The 19,808-nt window shown below is 52.9% G+C and overlaps 1 protein-coding gene across 4 annotated transcripts in view; it reads left to right on the forward strand.

Annotated features, from left to right (window-relative positions):
* The window catches only part of CHST3 (carbohydrate sulfotransferase 3), a 34,739-nt gene extending 16,309 nt beyond the window's left edge, over positions 1-18,430 (forward strand). For 2 of the 4 annotated variants that reach the window (XM_080641200.1, XM_080641201.1), the window contains exon 2: positions 16,755-18,430. In XM_080641200.1, coding sequence (XP_080497326.1) covers positions 16,755-18,054 — 1,300 coding nt within the window. In that variant the 3' untranslated portion in view covers positions 18,055-18,430. Of the gene's footprint in view, positions 1-13,937; positions 14,076-15,320; positions 15,546-16,754 lie in introns of all 4 variants that reach the window. The other 2 variants (XM_080641198.1, XM_080641199.1) reach the window with 2 other exon arrangements.
* Positions 18,431-19,808: the final 1,378 nt, after the last annotated feature.

Genomic DNA, 19,808 nt, shown 5'->3' on the forward strand with positions numbered 1-19,808 from the left:
TTTCCCAGTGGTCCAATGTAATCCTAAGGGCCCTTATAAGAAGGAAATTTACTACAGAAGAGGAGCTTAGAGTAGTACATCAAGACGAAGACTTGCCCTCGCCAGTTTGGCTCCGTGAATAGAGTGTCAGCCTGCGGACAGAAGGGTCCCGGGTTTGATTTCAGTCAAGGGCATGTACCTTGGTTGCAAGCTCTATTCCTGGCCCTGGTCGGGGTGTGTGCAGGAGGTAACCAATCTCTCGCCCTCCCTTCCACTATCTCTGAAAAAAAAAATCAATGGAAAAATATCCTCGGGTGAGGATTAACAACAACAACAAAAAGACAAAGACTCAACCAGCCACTGCAGGCTTCAAACATGGAGGGAGGGGCCCTGAGCCTTGGAGAGCAGGCAGCCTCCAGAAGCTGGAAAAGGCGAGGAAGCCTAGAGCCTCTAGGAAGTAGGCTTGCGGACACCTGGATATAGGCCAGAGGGACTGATCTTGGACTTGGACTTCTGTGTGACAACAGCCATAGGAGACCAATACAGGGCTACTACTGACCCTGATTTGCAGATGAAGCAGTCACCTAGGGTCACACAGCTGGTGACTGGTAGAATTGGAACAGGAAGACTCAGGTGTGTCTGACCCCTAATCAGTGATCTCTGCACCTCACCACACTGCCCTCCTTTGCAGCCAGACAGAAATGGGTTCAAATCCCAGCCCTGCCACATTCTATCCTGTGTTCTTTGCTAATGGTGGGGCCCATTTGGCCTGAGGGAGGCTGTAGGGTGGGGCCGGGGGGAGGGTATAGAGACCAGTTGGAAAGCTAGGGTAAGCCAGGTTGTCCCCAGGTAGAATGCCAACTGAAGAGTTTGAACTTGATTCTGGAGGAATGGAGATGGAGCCCACCGAATGCTCAGTCTCTGGGGTCTCCCCCACGTGCAGCTGCCACGTAGAACCGCAGGTTTGGGGCCAGGAGCAGCATTCTACTCATTGCTCCCCGCTGCCAGCAACTGCTGCTTATCTGGGACGGTCAGTGGTCTCCCGTTTCCTGGGAGATGAGATATAGCGCCTTGTGCCTCCAAAGCATGTTTCTTTCAAGACTACCCCAGAACCTTGTATTTGAAGGAGCGTGAGACAAAGAGGTCCAGAAGATGTCCAAAGTTGCACAGCAAGCTGGTGACAGGTCCTGGCAGACCAGCTCCTGGCCAGGATGCTGAGCTGCCCACTACTGTCCAGCTCCCATTTGTGGCTAAACTGCCTGCTCAGTGATACAGCACAGGGGCTGAATTTATGGCCTCTGAGCCAGGCTGCCTGCGTTCAAGTCCCAGCTCCACCTTGCAACTGAGGACAAGTAGTTTGGCCTCTGCGTGCCTAGATGGAGGTGGTGGCTATTATCTATTGTTATCTAGGACAGCGGTCGCCAACCTTTTGGACTTCGCGGACCACTGGTTGGTGACCACTGCTCTAGGAAGGTCCTGCTGTGCCTTCCTCACAGGGGTGTTCGAGGACTGGACACAGGTGTGTGTGAAGTGTTTGGAACAGTGCCTGGTTCATTAGGTGTAACTTCTGTTTTTCTTCGGCTCCCCAGGGGCCGAGGCTGTCTTTCCCTCCCTCAATTCCCAGGGCCCCCTCCCATGCTTGGCCCAGAACAAGGACTCAGCAAATGAATTTACATGTTGAATGGGAGCTTTTCTCATCCATGGGTCACTAGATACTTTCCCAAATGTTTTCACTTTTTAAAAGTTCCACCTGAGTTCTTCAAACCCTCCTCCTCCTCCTCCTTGTCTGGGAGCTGCAGAATTTCCATAAAGCAGCCTGAAGCTTGCTTTGCCTCTTGGTAAGTCCCACAAGCAGTTCAAAGAGAACCCAGATGCCCCCAGGTCTCACCAACCCCTGTGCCAGCATGGCACAGTTAGCACGGCCAGGTCACCTCCACACACCTCTGTGCTCTCCAGGGCTCCCCGGGGCAACACTGTGTGGTCTCACCTGGACTCCAGCCTGTTCCCAGCTCCTCTCTGCCTGGAGCGCCGGCCAGGTCTTCCAGATGACAGGGCGTCAGATATCAAATCATTCCCTCCAGAGCCCTGTTCCCCTCTTTTTCTTCCCCCTACCGCAGGGGTGGGGAACATCGGCCCATGGGCTGTATAAGGCCCACAAAATCATTTGGTCTGGCCCTGCCAAGGCACTAGGGGTGAGTTAATTAAACGCTTGACCAAATATAGCAGGCTAACTTTTAAGTTGATAATTTTGTATGGCCTGCGAATGATGTTATAAACATTCAAATGGCCCTTGGCAGAAAGAAGGTTCCCCACCCCTGCCCTGCTGTGAGGATGGGACTTCCTCCTCAAATGCGGCCTCCTCATTCAGGCTTCCCCTCAAAAAGCCCTCCAGCCTGTCCTTGCATGTGAATGGACCCAGGAGGGTCACCAGTCCATAATTCTACAAACCACCAAACTCCGGGTTCCAGTTTGGACTTAACCAGTTCACTCTTCTGCCCCAAGAAGGCCATTCTGCTCAGTCTTATTTCCCACTTCCGGCTCCATTTTCCAAAGATCTCTTTAAACCCTGCCAACTGTGGTGGGAGCTAGTTTTCTTTTCTTTTTAAGTAAATATTTTAAGTTTTGAGATCATTGTAGATAGAAATAATACAGAGAGATCCCAGGAGCTTATTACCCAGCTTCCTCTGACGGTAACATCTTACAAAACTCTCGTTCAGTATCACAACCAGGATATGGACGCTGATACAGTCAGATGCAGACCATTCCCATCACCACAAGGTCCCTCATGCTGCCCTTTTGTAGCTACACCCACTTCCCTCCTACCCTCGCCCCTCCCTTAACTCCTGGCCATACTAATCTGTTCTTCTCTACATAGTGTAAGAATTGTCAAATTGCAGGCCACCCCATAATTTGTCAGAGCCTTGCTTGTTGTGGGGGAAAACCCCACACATTTGGTGAGCAGAAGTAGTGTTCTTGATCCGTGGTTGGCAAACCACGGCTCGCGAGCCACATGCGGCTCTTTGGCCCCTTGAGTGTGGCTCTTCCACAAAATACCACGGCCTGGGCGAGTCTATTTTGAAGAAGTGGTGTTAGAAGAAGTTTAAGTTTAAAAAATGTGGCTCTCAAAAGAAATTTCAATCGTTGTACTGTTGATATTTGGCTCTGTTGACTAATGAGTTTGCCGACCACTGTTCTAGATAAAAGTAAAGGAGACACAGGGCAGGAACACGGTGGGGAAGAACTGGGTTTACACCATGGCACAGGGAAGCAGGTTTTAAATGGACCCCACAAACACAGGCCTAGAGACTCCCCAAGCACTTACGTCCTGAGTAAAACAAGGAACACAGGCCTGTTCGTCGGCACCGTCCCTGGTCAGCGGGAGATGGCAGCCGCACCAGGTTGGCTGCTGAGCAAGGCACACGCAGGCAGGCGCTCCTGCTCTCCGAGAGGCCCCGAGGCAGCCGGTGCTCTGAAGTCCGAATCTCAGTCTTTGCCGATTCTAGCTTAGAATCCCCTGGGGAACTTTGAACGCTCTTGCCCAAGCCATACCCAGACCAATTCAGTCACAATCTCTCTGGGTGGGAGCCAGGCCTCAGTGATGTCGGAAACTCCGCACCACAGCCGTGCTTCCCTCCAGCCCCGGCAGACGGCGCCAGCCAATCCCCGCGCTCTTTTCCTCTAGCTATCCACCCACCTTTTCAGATACAGCTCTCCAGGCAGCCGCGTCCAATTGATCAGCCTTGGCTGAGGGGGGGAGGGGGGGCGGGGTAGGAATTGATTCACCTCCCAGCTGGGAAGCCTGAAACTGCTTGGCCATGGCCATGGCCATGTCCAGGTGTTTCCAAGCCACAGAAAATAAGCGTGACCTCAGGCTTATCCTCATCACAGTGCTCCAGGCAGCCAATACCAATCCACTGGCTTGGACTCGTGGGCTGACGATTAGTTGCTGTCCTCGGCTTAGCAGCATTTTCGTTCAAGACGCTGTAAACCTGGAGCACTCACCATCTTGCTACGCTTCCTCTTGCTTGTTCATCACAACGTTTCTTAGACGACTTGTCCTTAAACACTGTGTACAGGAAGTCCGCACTTAATGTGTCAGTAGATTTTTGGAGGCTGCAACTTTAGGTGAAGCGACTTATAATGAAACCAATTTCACCGAAACTGATTCTAAATGAGAGTCAAGTTCCCACAGCATATTTCTAAATAAAGACCCAAAACACTTCTAATGTTAAACTTTGAAATAAATGTGAGCTCTACATACATTTAAGGAAGATTCATTAAAAACAAATAAGATGATTATTTTCTGACCCACTTATTCCAGTTCAGGGCGCAAGTCCGGCCCCTACTCTGAACAGGATGCCCTTCCATGGAGGGGTGCGTACACACACACACACACTGGGAAACTGAGGCATGTCCATCACCCCACATGCACATATTTGGGATGTGGGAGGAAACTGGAGGATCCAGAGAAAATTTGTTGGTGTCCCTCGTTAGGGCGTCATAACGCCGGGGTTCTTTTCCCAGCCTTACAAAGGGTTCAGCATTCTGGAGAAAGGGGCTGCGCGTAGATGATTAAGAAGGAGTCCAAGGACCAAAGATATTTTTGAGAGGCATTGGGGGTCAGAGGAGCTTCAGCTAAAGGGAACTGAAGACTCTCCTTGTCTCAGGACCCCCTGCTTTTATTAAACACCATTTGTCTTAAGGCAAGGCGGAAATATACACTTCAAAGGGTAACGTATCAAAGGGTACAGAAGCATTATCAGTTTGGGGAATAGCCTATAGCTGTTCAGGTGTTTGGCCAACAGGAGGCAATAAAATGCGGTGAGCTGTCTGGCAGCAGACAATCATCCTATTCAGGTTTGGGGGAAGTGCCTTTTAGCCGTTTCCAACAGGTAAATTACATATGTGGCTCACCCTTGTTGAGCCCACCAAGTCCCATCAACCTTTGGATGGAACTCTTGTAATTATTACATGCTGGAATTGGTTCTCGGCAAAAATCCATGAAGACGTGGGGAGAACCTGCAAACTCCAGCTGGGAATCAAAAATTATTTTTTCTTACCATTATAATGAAGTGATGTTGAATGAAATGGCATCATTCAAGGGCCTGGTGTATATATAAGGCAATGGATTGGAACACAACTCCATATACTCTTTTTATTCAGTTTGTTTTATAACCACTTCCTTTTATTCGGAAAAGATAATAAAAATGGGAACAAATTCAAATACGTGAAATGGCAACAAATTCAAATAAGAGGGAATAAGTGAAAAGTGGGTCCCCATTCCCATCCCTATTTCTCAGTTCCCTCAACCACCCTGCCAAGTTCTTGTTTCTCTCTCTAGAGATACCTGAAGCATATCCCAACATTCAGGGGTACCCACCCCAATGGTCGTCCACCACACACTCTTGCCCCTCGCTTGTGTCACCCATCTTTGTGTGTGTGTGTGTGTGTGTGTGTGTGTGTGTGAGAGAGAGAGAGAGAGAGAGACCCATCTTGAACAGCATTTCATCCGCCCATTCTGAGCTACCTCTTTTTTTATAATCATTACAGAGTATTGCACCCATAAGTGGACCGTCATTTTTCTAACTGGTGGTTTGTTTGGTGTGTGTTTTTGCCTATTCACAGATATTATGGTCACTTTCAGCCTTTTGCAGTTATAAACAGTGTGCTGTTTGTTGTATGTGTCCTTATAACCGTGCAAGTGCATCCATGAGATTAATTCCTAGAAGTGTAGTTCTAGGATCCCCACAGGGTCGCAGAGTGCGCATATTTAAGATTCTGATAGTTTTGCCAGAATGTCCATCAACCTTCTGAGAGAATCCTGTGTTAGGACAGAGTAGGCTATGCTGCAGTAACAAACAGACCCCCCCATCTCAGTGGCTCAGTACAGCAAAGGCTTGGTTTTCCCTTGCATCACACCTGATGCAGGTTGGCTGGCTCTCCCAGCAGCAGCTCAGGACCTGGGCTGCTTCCAACTTGTACTAAACCAGTTGGCACACGTGGCCTCCAGTGTTGCCACAGCAAGAGAAGGGAGGGCCAGGGGGATGTGTGGATCATTGTAAGAACCAGGACTTGAAGTGGCTTACATCACCTTAACCTGCATCCGACTAACCAGAACCTGCTCATATGGCCTCCACCTACTGCAAGGGAGGCTGGGGAGGTGGAGGCACCTGGGCCCTTGACGAGCACCAAGTTGTTCCCCCAAACTTCACACGATGGCGAATCACTGTTCAAGCGGACATGTGGGGAAATGGCACCACATATCGTTCCAATTTGTCCTTCTGTGCGTTCTTCAGGCAACGGGCCTTGCCTCTTTTCCGTTCTAATACCCAGAGCAGAGTGTGTTCACACTCAAGACACACTCCAGTGTACTTGCCCACATTTTCCAAAAACCCAAGAAAACATTTTGTGGGAAAGCCCGAAGACTTTTTCATTTTGGCTCTTACTCATAAAAACATATAAGGCATGTGAGTAATAATATAAAATTAGCCACGTGAAGGTCCATGCCAGCTGTGGTGCGGAATGGATTGGCAGCGGTTCTGCACAATTTCCTAGGCTCTCGGCAGCCCCGCCTCCGCTCTCGTTCATGAAGCACAAGCCAGGCGAGGGGAAAGGTGGAATTATAAGAACCTGCATCCATGGCAGCTCTTTTCAAAAAGCACTAAGTTTCTGGCAAGTTTTGATGAGTTAACTATTCTTAGTAACTTCCCCATTAATGGTAACCTGTGGTATTTTGTTCAGTGAATGGCTTTATCGGCTCAATGAAAGGCTTGGAGGATGGATGTACAGACACATGTGCTTGAATGGAGGGTTTGTGTGGGAGGAGAATTGGGATCTGGGCTGGCATTGCTGGGTGATGCCAGATAGTAGAATGCCAAATGAAGGGGCGCTGAGGGATTTTGTTTGATAGCCACTAAGTTGGGAGGTCAAATCGGTTTTATCTCACATGCCAACGCGAACGGACTGGCACTGCATGGAGAAGGCCTATGAGCTACATCTAGTCTCAGCTGAAGATGCTGATTGATGAGCGATGTCTGCTCCAGGCACAGGGCTGCCGCGTGGTGGAATGAGCACCATGCCTTTACCATCCGGTGCGGAAGGTTCTGGAGTGGCCGAGGCTATGAGAGTCCAGGTGATAAAGTTGGGCTGGGCCAGCACTAACCTGGGAGACAGCAGAGCTACTAGTAGTTTGAGTTTTGTCACCACCCAGTTGTATGCCATGGCCACGCACGTCCCCTCTCTGAGCCTGAATCTCTATAGATAAGAAATGAGGAAGAGTGGATACGAACATTCCCAAGGGCTTCCCAGTCCTGACATTCTGCAGTTTTAGAGAAAGAGATGTGATTTTCATGATTAGTGGGGTGGTAACAGGACAGATTTCTCTGAACCTTTCAGACTCGTACAGTGGAAGGCAAGAACAAGTGAAGTGGGGAAGCCACCCTGCTCTGTGTCAGGGTGCTGGCCTGAGACGTTGCTGACATCATTCTGTCCTGGAGGCAAAACCCACTGGCCTTGAGCTTGTCCTCAGCCTGACAGCTCTGAGGCCCGAAGCCCCATGCAACCCTTGGCGACAGTCAGAGTAGAGAAGGCTGCACTGGAAGGGCCCATGTCCCACCCCTCCCCCGTGGCTCCTGTTGCTCCTGTGGCCACACTGTGGCAATGCAGGGCCGTGTGGGATTGTGAGCAGCTCCGGCCTCGAGGGTTCTGCCGATGGTGCTCCTGTAGCTGCCTCAGGGCTCCATGTGGCTGCAGTGCCTGGGACTCACTGAGTTTATCTCCAGGTGAGGCCAGGGGTCCAGAAAGAGGTGCCCAGAGCCAAATGCCACCCATAAAAGAGTGGGCAGTGGCAGGAGGGACATTTCCAGCTGGTGGTCAGGTCAGGTTACCACTGTTTCCTTCACTTTGATATTTTTAGGGGACTGAGACACCCCCCATCCCCCACTCCCATTCCAACAGTTGTCGCTAGTGCGCAAGCCACTGAACCTGCAGAGCCAAGCTAGGACCAGCGGTTCCTTACCAGCCCCTCTTGCTACGTCTTCGGCTCGGGCTGAGCATTTCGGTAGCATCTCTCGCTGAATTCCTTGTGACCACTGAGGTTACAGTAGACACTGTAAATGTCCCCATTTGCAGATGAGGAAACCACTCAGGTTGCAGTTACTTTCCAAGGTCACAGGGCTTCATAGACAATAAGTAAAAGCTAGGAGGTCAAGGGTACCCACAGCTGCAGAGAAGCACAGTGAGCTTTTTCAGACTTTTCCAGGTGTCTGTCTACCTATACATTTTGTGTGCGCGCGCGCGCGCACACACACACACACACACACACACACACACTTTTTTACAAAATGGAGCCCTACTCTAGCTACTGGCGTATCTTTTTTGGTGCAGCATCATGATGTGAACACCTTTCTGTGCCATAAAAGAACTTTATGCCAATACGTTTTATCAGTGGCGTCTTCTATGTGTGCAGGACAGCACTAGCGCTGGGGAGGAGAGGACCAACCTTCAGGACACCACAGCTAACTCTGCAAGACACTCTATGAGTCCATTCATTCACTTTGCAAATATTACCGAGCCCCGTCACGTGCCAGGCGCTCTGACAGCCGCTGTGCCAGGCGCTGTGGTTGCGGCGGAGAATCTGTCCACTGTCCAAGGAAGAGCCAGGGACCCTCCTCGATGCCTCTGTTCCCCTGCTTCCTGCTGCCCATAGGCATCACCGCTTACTTATTTACTCACTTTTACTGTGGAAAATGCACACACCATCCGATTTACCATGTTAACACGTACAGCTCAATAGCATTAAGTACATTCACATTGTTGTGCAACCAGCACCACCATCCATCTCCAGAACTCTTTCATCTTCCCAGACTGACACTCTGTCCCCATGAAACGCTAACTCTCCGCCCCTCCCCAAGTCCCAGGCCACCAACCTCTACTTTCCGGCTATGAGATTGACTCCTCTGGGGCCTCCTGTGAGTGGAATCATCCAGTATTTGTCCTTTGTGTCTTGGTTATTTCACGGAGGGCAATGCCCTCAGGGCTTAGGCACGTTGAGCACGTCCTAGGCATCCCGTCAGCTTCCTTAAAGTCTCGTGTCTGCCCTCCCTCGCCACCCTCTGCCACTGCGTGCACAGGATGCCACCTCTCTCCTGGGCCGTTGTAGAAAGAACGAACTGGTCCCCAGACTCAAATCCTGCCCTTGCCCAGTGCATTTCCACACCACTTCCAAAGTGATTTTACCGTTCTCTTTTTAAGTTTCAGGTTAGATTTTAAAACGTATTAAAGTGATACATATGCATGATCACCAAAAATTTGCCCAATATGAAAGCATAAAATGAAAAGACACATCCCTTTCTGTTCCATTTTTGTGGCTGTGCAGCATTTTTAACCCCTGCTTGGCTTGCACCCATGTGTCCATGCACTGCAGTTAGTCAGCAAGCCCTGTCTGGGGGGACACCCAAGTTGCTTCTGACATGTTAGTTTTTAGGGCTGGTTGCATCCTTGGCCATGAATCTTGGCCCACGTCCAGGTCAGTTCCAAATGGGCCAGCAGACTCCTCCCCAGGCTGCCCGGCTGCATGGTTATGGGTGTCTTGGACTCCAGCTTCTGCTGCAGCTCCTGATCAGCCAGATGCAGCGAAGCCCAGAGCAGCGGGTCAGTTCCAAACCGGCCCAGGGCCTGGGGTTTGGCGTCAGAAGCATGGGAAGCGTCTTCACTGCCTGGGAGGCCCCGGACTGTTCTCTGGGGCCCTGTATTTCGTGCAGCTGTCAGCTTTGGGGTTTGCCCAGGATATGTCCCTCACACAGCTGAGCTGGCCCTGATGAAGTGACCTTGTCAAATGGGGGTAAAGATTGTGCTCCCCATATCCCACACAGCAATAAGGCTGAGGGGCAGCCGGGCCTGTTCCCAGCCAGGCTCGCTCAGGCGCATGGCCCACCTGGGGCTCTGACCCACAGCTTCTCACAAGGTCTTGGGTGTCCACTGCCACTCAGGTGACACATACCTTCACCTTTGGCTGCTTGACTCTGTCTTGGCTGAGGGTGGACAGTGCCCGTAGAAGGTTATTGCTGGGTTTATTCTGGGAGAGGTGCTTGGGGAGGAATGGTAGCCCTGAGCTGCACAGAGAGCATCCGCCAGGCATTCATTCACTTCCTCGTTCTTTCATTCCTTCTCTTCTTCCTTCACTCATGGTCATCCCACAGCCTCTGGGCATTTACTCAGCTGTCAGACACTAAGTTCGATATATTGGGGGCCTTGGCCCCTCCCGAGCCATCTCTGGGTGTCGCTATGTGAAACAGAACCCAGACTGACAGGCCACTGGATGGACTTCTGTATTCCCCAAGCAAAGATCGCCCACAACAGAGGCAAGCCCGCGTCTGAGCTCCCTGTCCTGCCTTGGTTCTACTCCCCAGGGCATCCAGAGACAGCTCACAGGAACCGTCCCAGCTCCCCTCCCAGGTACTTGACAACATGGCATGGGGGGCAGCCTCCCAGCCCCCCAGGACTGCAGCCCCTGGGTTGCTTCAGAGTTTTCCCACCAGGGGCTTCCCTGCTGCCATGCCTGCCCTCAGAGCCTCCTCCCTCTCAGCCCTGCCCTCCCTCAGGCCCTGTCCTCCAGGCGGCTCCTCCTCCTGCCTGGTGGAAAGGCTGTGTGAGCAGGGCCTGCAACAGCTGAGGCTAAGCCCTGCTGTGCTCTTGGCCCTGAACACAAGCCTGATGCAATGCCTGGCAGGGCCTGTCCCTTATCAGAGCTCCATTCACAGCAGACTCTGGGACCCACCTTCCCCAGGAGGAGCCATGGGTGGGCTGCAGTCCCTCTGGGGCCTCGGTGGAAGGCCCAGGGAAGCCAAGGGCCTGGCTGGGAGCCATCTGAGTAGAAGACTGTTGTCTAGTGAGGGCCCCTTGCCCGGCCATGAGGAAGACCTGAGCAGAAAGGCCCCCTGAGAGGAGCGCAGGTCGGGATGCTTGTGCTTAGAGTTGAGGGCCTCTGCTCCCGGCCCACTTTCCTTCCAGGGCTCCCTCACTCAGATTGGCCTGGGTGCCTTCGGCTGGGTTCTATTCTCCCCGTCATTAGCACACAGCTGCAGGGGCTTGAACTGAAAGCCCCAAAGTGTAGTTTCTTCAGCCTCAAAACGGCATCCACATTGAGAAGAGAATCCAAGAGACTGATGTCTGTGAAGCTCGAAGCGTGAAGTTCTGCCTGTAGTACACACTCAGCACACACCCGTAGTGTATGCCTATAGAACCCACTCAGCTCATGCTTATAGTGCACACTGAGACACATTCACAGCACATGCCCATGGTTCACACGCAGGCATATGCTCACAGCACACACTGCACACGCATGGCTCCCTCATATAGGGAACATCTGCTTTTCTTCTTCATATTTCCCATTAATTCAGAATGATTAGGCATCGCACACTGGCTGAATGCTTTGGGAAAGACATGCTTCCGTTCATCCACAAGTCCTGTGGCACACTGGCTCTCTGCCCAGCACACAGACGGGCACTGGGATGCTGGGCGTGGACTACCAAGGCAGAGCCGAGATGCCGCTGTCGTCTCCCAGGACATTCAGGTGGCCAAAATAGGCAGTAAGCAAGCACATTGCGTCAAGAAGGCAATAAAGCTGGAGGCTGAGAGGGAAGTGAAGGGGCAGGGGAGATGGTCAGCGGTAGGTTGGTGGTCAGGGGAGGGGACATTTGAGTTGAGCACTGGGTGTAAGTGGGCTGAGGGTGGCTGTCCCAGCACCTCGCTGCATCCAGGCAGAGCTGGGCTGGCCCTTGGCCCCGACCTCCTCGCCATTGGCCCAGGGGCCCTGGAAATGTGGCCAGGGGACGCCACGTTTCCTTTGGTGGTCACACCACTGCTGGGCACCACTGTTTGGGGAGGGAGGGAGCATGAAGGCTTGTCCTGTGTCACCAACGTCGCAGACTCACTCCTAGCAGAGGGCTTCCTGCAGGGCAGGTTCTGCCTGGAGCTTGGCCAGGTGACCCTGTCCTCCTTGCTCATGACTCGTGACCTCCTGACAGCCGTGACCCTCTCCTACCTCCTGGATCTAGGGCTCCCACATTCCCCCTGGGCCTCTACATCTCCCTCCTCTGCTTGCCCATCACCCCCACCCACATGCCGTTTGGGCCAACAGCCTGCCTGGCATTCCACGCCAGTTCTCGCCCTTGCTTGTCCTTTTAGGGCAATGCCTGAGTTCTCAGGAACCTGACTTATTCGGGGGGTGAGGCTGGGATGGCAACTCAAATAGGAACAGTGCCCGGAAGGGAGGGGAGGAGGGACTCAGCTTTGTCTTCAAGGCCTCCCAACTCCTAAATCTTATCAAAGATGTCAGACTCAGAAGGGAGAAGACAGAGAAGCAACTCCCCATCCCACCCCCGCTTTGCGTCTCTCTCTAGTATTTACTGAGCACCTACCACGCACCAGATACTGTTCCTCACAGCAACCTGATGCCGTGGGTACTGCCCTTCTCATGCTGCAGGTGAAGAAACTGAGGCCCAGAGAGGTTAAGTCACTCATACCAGGTTACACAGCACGGTAGACACACAGGGAGGACTGGAACCCAGGACTTCTGGTTTTAGTTACTTCTGCTTCCCCATCAGACCAAGGCAACTCTCAGCCAAGAGCTAAGAGAGCAGAAAGTCAGGATTTCAACGCCTGCACCCTGCAGATTCAATGTTGGGCCTCCCCCTCTCAGTAGGACAGGCAGCCTCACACCCACCGCCGGCTAAACGGTGCATGGGAACGCGGTCCTGCCCGTCACTCTGCAAACATGCCGACAGCCCGCCAGGCACCAGCTTTGACGGGTTCACTCACCACGGATTTGTTGGGCAGCTGGTATGTGCTGAGCGCCATTCTAGATGCTAATTCTGACTTCAGGGAGCTTGTAGTCTGGGAAAGACAAACAGACAGACAGACACGCCATCAGCTGGAAAGCCCTCCCATAGGTGCTTCTGTGTGTGGAGGCGGGGGACAGGGGGGAGGACACTGGGAGCATTAAGAGGCTTGAATGACCTGCATCTGGCCCAAGTGATCAGGCCACGGCTGGAGGAACCTTGGGCCAGTTACTTAACCTCTGTTTCCTCATCTGTAATATGACTTTAGTGAGGATTTCATGCGGAAATGCAAATTAAGTGCTTAGCATGGTATCTGACACAGACTAGTAAGCATTCAATAAACTTGAGCTACCCACCGCAATCCAGTTCGCCCTCCCAATCAGAGTACAAGCCCCATGAGGGCATGGGCCAGGTCTGCCTGCTCACTGCTGTATCCCAGTGCCGAGACCAGAGGCTGGCACACAGTAGCTGCTCAGGAAATATTTGTTTGCATGGGGAGTGCCCTGGGGCTGTCCCTACAGCCCTCTTCCCACCTGGGCCCCTCTCCACCTACCCACACTCAGGAAGCACCCCTATTCCCTCACTAGGGAGAGCTACCTGCCGCCCCACAACCACTCTGCCCTGCACCGCTGGGGACTTCATTCTGCTGCCAGGCTACACTTCTCACATGCAGAACCCCGCCTCACTGCTTCCCCCAAGGCCAGATTTCCTGGCTGTCCCTGAAGCTGCTTCCTGTGTGACTACAGGGCAGCCCTGGGACTCACTTCCCTGCTCCCCCACACCCCCATGTCAATACCAGCTGCTTCCCTGGGGAAAACCAGTCTTTTTCAGATGGAGGGATGGTCCTGGGTGCCCCGCACAAGGTCACAGTAAGATTTTTCCATACTTGGAGCAGACTGACTCCTGTGGATGAGGGTCCTTATGGAGAAAGGGATGGACTTTCAGAAGGGGGTGTTGTGCTGGAATCTGGGGCTTATGGTATAAGACAGGTGGGTGACAGGAAAAATGAAAGAAACAGTGATTCAGGCTCCATTGGCAACGCTGTGTTTGCTCCAGCTTTTAAAAAGACACATGCCTTCTATTGAAGGTCATTTATTCCTTTATCCCTCTGTCATTTAGCAACTGTGCACCAGTGTCTCCTGTATTCCGGGCCCAGTGCTAAGGGATAATGAAAGACAAACTTCCCATCCTCCATGAAGGAATGGTCAGCATTGAACAAGCTATTACAAGGGAGGCTGCTTTATGACAAAGTCTCAGGTGCTACTGGGAGTCTTTATACAGTGGCGGGGCCGGGGAGCCCCAACCTGTCCCAAGGGAAGCTGCCCCAGGAAGATGAGACCTGAAGGCCAAGGCCATGAGAGGGATTTTGTTAGAATTCATGTTTTATGGTTAATTTTCAATAATTAACACATTGTAGCCTGGCCGGGTGGCTCAGTTGGTTGGAGTGTCATCCCGTATACGAAAAAAAAAAGCAGGTTCAATTCCCCGTCAGAGCACATACCCAGGTTACAGGTTCGATCCCCAGTCAGCATGCATATGATCAGCAACTGATCCATGTTTCTCTCTCTCCCCCTTCCTCTCTCTAAAATAAATAAATAAATAAATAAATAAATAAATAAATAAATAAAAACATATCCTTGAGTGAAGATTTTTTAAAAAACAAACACATTGTAAATTTTCTAACTGTGCACAGTGTTATACCACAAACTTATGACTCACCTACCCTTCTCTCCTGACCTCCCCAGCTCTTTGTTATGAAGCCTTGTGTACCCTGGTAATCAAAGTCTATTTGTATTCAGCATCTATATTTTTCTCTAACTGGAAAGTATTTTTTTTCAAATGGGATTATACTACATCAGAGGATCTCAACCTGGGAAGTTCTCCCCCTGCCCAAGGGACAGTGGGCAAAGTCTGGAGACATTTTTGATTGTCACATCGGAGCAGAGAGGATGCTACTGGCATCTAATGAGTAAAGGCCAAGGATGCTGTTAAACATCCTATAATACACAAGACAGCTCCCACAATGGAGAATCATATGGTCCAAAATATCAATAGTGCTGAGGTTAAGAAACCCTATTCTATATAAGCACATTGTGTCTGCAGCTTGCTATATACATTAAACTATGATAGATAGGTAGATAGATAGATGGTAGATTATTCACATCAGCACTTGTAAATCCTCCCCCATCACTTTTATTTAGGTGTCGGCAGTCTTCTGCTATTGCAAACATTTGTACTATACGGATCATTCTTTTCCATATACTTGCCCTTGAGTCATGTGTGAGGTCAAAGGATAAATTGATAGAGGTGGCATGGATGAATCGGAGGGTTCATTAGCATTTAAGTGACCTGATTTCAAGTCTCTTTGGGAAGAGTCCATTAGGACAGTGCTTCCAGGGTTCTGGCTGCTAAGCGGGACCAGGATCCTCAAAAGCCTGGTGGAAAAGCTCTCTTCATTCTCATCTACAGACGAGGGTTTCCTGACAGCCTGTCTCTCCACAGGACAAGGGTGTCCCCCACCTGAAGACAAGGAGCCAGGCCCTGAGTGATGCCCCGGAGCCGAGTGCCCAAGGCCCCACCCTTCCCCATGGAGAAAGGACTTGCTTTGCCCCAGGACTGCCGGGACTTTCTGCACAGTCTGAGAATGAGGAGCAAATATGCCCTTTTCCTGGCTTTTGTGGTGGTGGTTTTTGTCTTTATTGAAAAGGAAAATAAAATCATATCGAGGTGAGGGATGCAAGCACACGTCTTCTTATCAAGGCGGGTCGGGGAGAGGCTGCTGTAGGCACTCTGGGCCTGCGAAGGCAATCCTTCCACCAGTGATCATCAGACCTCCTGTGCCCAGGCAGTGGGCCATGCACAGGTCCTCAGTGGTGAGCTCTGGGCTCTGAATACAGGCAACCTGGCTTGGAACTCTCATTCTGGCCCTTTCTAGCTATGACACTTGGACACATGATTTCACTTTTCTGTCTTTAAGTTCCTCTTCTCTGAAACATGGCTAATGGTGGGGCCTACCTTATTGTAAAGATTAAATGAAAAAAATGTAAAAGTTTTTAGCCTAGTGCCTGGTACTGGAGTCCAATACTTGCTGGCTGTGGTTTATTATTATTAACTAACTTCCTGGCCTAGGATGATGCCTCAAATTAACAGCCCATCCCCTTTACCAATCCAAATTCATGGGTGAGGGTGAGCCCCCGGAGAAGCAGGGTCCTGGTATGGATACTCTGGTGAGCAGGGTTGCACCGAGCTGCCCAGGTTGCATATTGCTGAGCTCCAGGACAGTGCACTCACATTGGCTACACTGGGAATGCTGCCCCCTCGAGTTCTCAGTTTATGGTTGCATGCAGTGGCCCTGCTAGTGGGCCTGCCAGACATAGATTGCTTTAGATGCTCTCTTAGGCACAACCCCTGCAAGAAAGCATCAACCAAGATGGGCAGGGATTGGGCTGAGTCAGTGCCCTGGTTGTGTTCCTCCGCATGGACCGTTCCAGTTCCTGCCTACAGGGCCTACTGCAAGTCCCTGCCGCTCTCGCCTGGGGGCTTCTCCGTCCCCCTGCACACTGGCAAGGCACAGTACCGGCTAGGAAAGGCCTCAGCCAAGGCCGGCAGGGAGCTTCACCCCTTGGGAGAGAGAATCCTGAGGTGTGTTCCTTGTCTCCCAGGGCCCCCCAGTCAGAGTGATTTGCCCAAAGAAGTAGCCTGCTCATCTTTTATGGACTTATTTTCCTCCTTGCTTCACTTCCCTACCCCTCTACCAGTCTGTCCTGTAACCGTGTCCCAAATCAACTACTTACCCTCAAATCCTTGCCTCAAAGTCAGCTTCGGGGAAAACCCAGCTAAGACAGGCTTTGGGTGATCAGCCTGGGTGGCAACACAGGGGATAGAGCCTCCCCTCCCCCGTCAGTTACTGAGTGTGGTCTCCCTTTGTCCTCACAGGGTCTCGGACAAGCTGAAGCAGATCCCCCAGTCCCTGGTAGATGCTAACAGCACGGACCCAGCCCTGGTCTTGGCCGAGAACGCATCCCTCTTGTCCCTGAGCGAGCTTGATTCAGCCTTCACGCAGTTGCAGAGCCGCCTGCGAAACTTCAGTCTGCAGCTGGGCTTGAAGCCAGCGGAGGAGGAGGCCAAGGGGGAGGAGGAGGTGGAGGAGGAAGAGGGGGAACAACCACCCGGCCCTGCCGAGGCCCGCCCCCGGCGCCACGTGCTCCTCATGGCCACCACCCGCACCGGCTCCTCTTTCGTGGGTGAGTTCTTCAACCAGCAGGGCAACATTTTCTACCTCTTCGAGCCGCTGTGGCACATCGAGCGCACTGTGTCCTTCGAGCCGGGAGGCGCCAGCGCGGCGGGCTCGGCCCTGGTCTACCGCGACGTGCTCAAGCAGCTCTTCCTGTGCGACCTGTACGTGCTGGAGCACTTCATCAGCCCCCTGCCCGAGGACCACCTGACCCACGGCATGTTCCGCCGCGGCTCCAGCCGCTCCCTCTGCGAGGACCCGGTGTGCACTCCCTTCGTCAAGAAGGTCTTTGAGAAGTACCACTGCAAGAACCGCCGCTGCGGGCCCCTCAACGTGACGCTGGCCGCCGAGGCCTGCCGCCGCAAGGAGCACATGGCGCTCAAGGCCGTGCGCATCCGCCAGCTGGAGTTCCTGCAGCCGCTGGCCGAGGACCCGCGCCTGGACCTGCGCGTCATCCAGCTGGTGCGCGACCCCCGCGCCGTGCTGGCCTCGCGCATGGTGGCCTTCGCGGGCAAGTACGAGACCTGGAAGAAGTGGCTGGCCGAGGGGCAGGACCGGCTGCGCGAGGAGGAGGTGCAGCGGCTGCGGGGCAACTGCGAGAGCATCCGCGTGTCGGCGGAGCTGGGCCTGCGGCAGCCCGCCTGGCTGCGTGGCCGCTACATGCTGGTGCGCTACGAGGACGTGGCCCGCAGGCCGCTGCAGAAGGCGCGCGACATGTACCGCTTCGCGGGCATCCCCCTGACCCCGCAGGTGGAGGACTGGATCCAGAAGAACACGCAGGCGCCCCGCGACAGCAGCGGCATCTACTCCACGCAGAAGAACTCCTCGGAGCAGTTTGAGAAGTGGCGCTTCAGCATGCCCTTCAAGCTGGCGCAGGTGGTGCAGGACGCCTGCGGCCCCGCCATGCGCCTCTTCGGCTACAAGTTGGCGCGGGACGCCGACTCGCTCACCAACCGCTCGGTCAGCCTGCTGGAGGAGCGCGGCACCTTCTGGGTCACGTAGGGGGCCTGGGGCCACCGCACCCTCCTCGTGAAAGTCCCGCCCTGCCTTCCTCAACCCAGGTCACTCGCGGCTGGAGCCGGTGGCACTCGCTCGCAGAGGCCGGCGGGAAGCCGCGCAGGGAGCAGGCCGGCTCTGCTGTAGAAGCAGTCCCCAGCCAGCCAGCTTCCCCAGCGGCTGTGGGCTGGGGCTGTTGCTGAGAACCGGACGGTGCCCTGCCCCGTGCGGGCATCAACCCAGACCTAAGGGGCAGGCTCTCGCCTATTGACAGTCTCTCTCTCTCTGTCTCTCTGTCTCTCTGTCTCTCTGTCTCTCTCTCTCTCTCTCTCTCTCTCATACATACATACACATACACACAGAAACATACATGAAGCACACATAAATGCCTGTAGACCCTGTGGGCCAGACCACAGTCCCACAGTCTGGATTTCTACAATCCAGTGTGGATTCTGGGTGGTCCCCAGGGAGGGACTGGGACAGCCCAGGGTGTAGAGGATGGCAGCTGAAGCTTCCCAATTCGGTGTTTCCATAAATGGGCCACCTGTGCCGGTTAATAATGGAGTCAGCTCTGTGAGGAGCTACAACACACTCGTATAAAGACAAATACCTGCAGGCACAGCACACAGCACACACTGATGTGGGAAACATAGAAACACAATTCTGCATACACACATGAAAATAAGTGGACAAGCTTTCCCATTGCTCTGTGCCCACAGGCTTTGTAGGGTTCATCTGTATCACACACACCTATTTGGGAGCTGGGGAAGGAAACGTGGTCATGGCGTGGTCATGGCCGTGGCCTTATTTCCCGACTGGGTTTGGGATGAACAGTGGACAACAGAGTGCCTTGCTGCTGGCTGGCAGGACATTTTGAAATGGCGTGGTCGACCCTCACGTGACTGCAGCCCAAAGTTCCCATCCCAGCTCTGCTGATGTCCTGGGGCATGTACCTATTTGAAGGCTGCCTCAGGCCTGATTGGCAGAAGCAGCTGTGGTCCCTGGAAGCAAAAGGAACTCATGGGTCCTGCCCCTTGCAGCCAGGCCTCTGGGGGGCAGGGCCCAGTGACAGTGCAGAGTGCTCTTGGAGGAGAAGTCACATCAGGATAGCCCCTCCCCTGAGAAGACAGGGGACAGCGGTCAGCCACCTGCTGGCCGCCATGGTTGCGTGGTTGGTGTCTGAAATTCCTCCTTCAGGGTTCTGGGAAGAGTATTGCTTAACGGGATGGACCGGATGTTTGTTTTCTGTTTTGTGTGTGTGTGTGTGTGTGTGTGTGTGTGTGTGTGTGTGTGTGTGTGTTGTTTTTAAGATATTTATGGTTTGGTGTCTTGTTTTGCGGCTGTGTTTTTGTTTCTGCAGAAGTGCCTCTTGGAAGCAGTCTGTGCTTGAGGGGCTGAGGGGGCTCTGGGAGGACCAGGGGGAGCACTCTGGTGCGTGCTGGAGGGAGAGGAGGAGGAGGAAGAGCCTCCTCCAAGGGTCAGCGCTTCGGTGGCCACGGGACAATCCACAGTACCCTTCGGGCTTTTCTGCTTGAACTCCTGTGAAACGAATCTCAGAAACCACCAGCATTCTTGGCTGCATGTCCAGAAGCAGCATAAGTTAGCAGCCCTCAACCCAGGCCCAATCACATTCCTGGGGGCGGGGGGAGGGGGGGGAGCAGGCCCTATGACCAACCTGGGGAGCCAAGTACCATCTAAGAACTTGCAGGACGCTGTCACTTCACTAAGGGCTGTTTCTGATTTCCTGGACAACCTCTATC

This window comes from Plecotus auritus (genome assembly GCF_963455305.1).
Source record: "Plecotus auritus genome assembly, chromosome: 9".
Classification (NCBI taxonomy): domain Eukaryota; kingdom Metazoa; phylum Chordata; class Mammalia; order Chiroptera; family Vespertilionidae; genus Plecotus; species Plecotus auritus.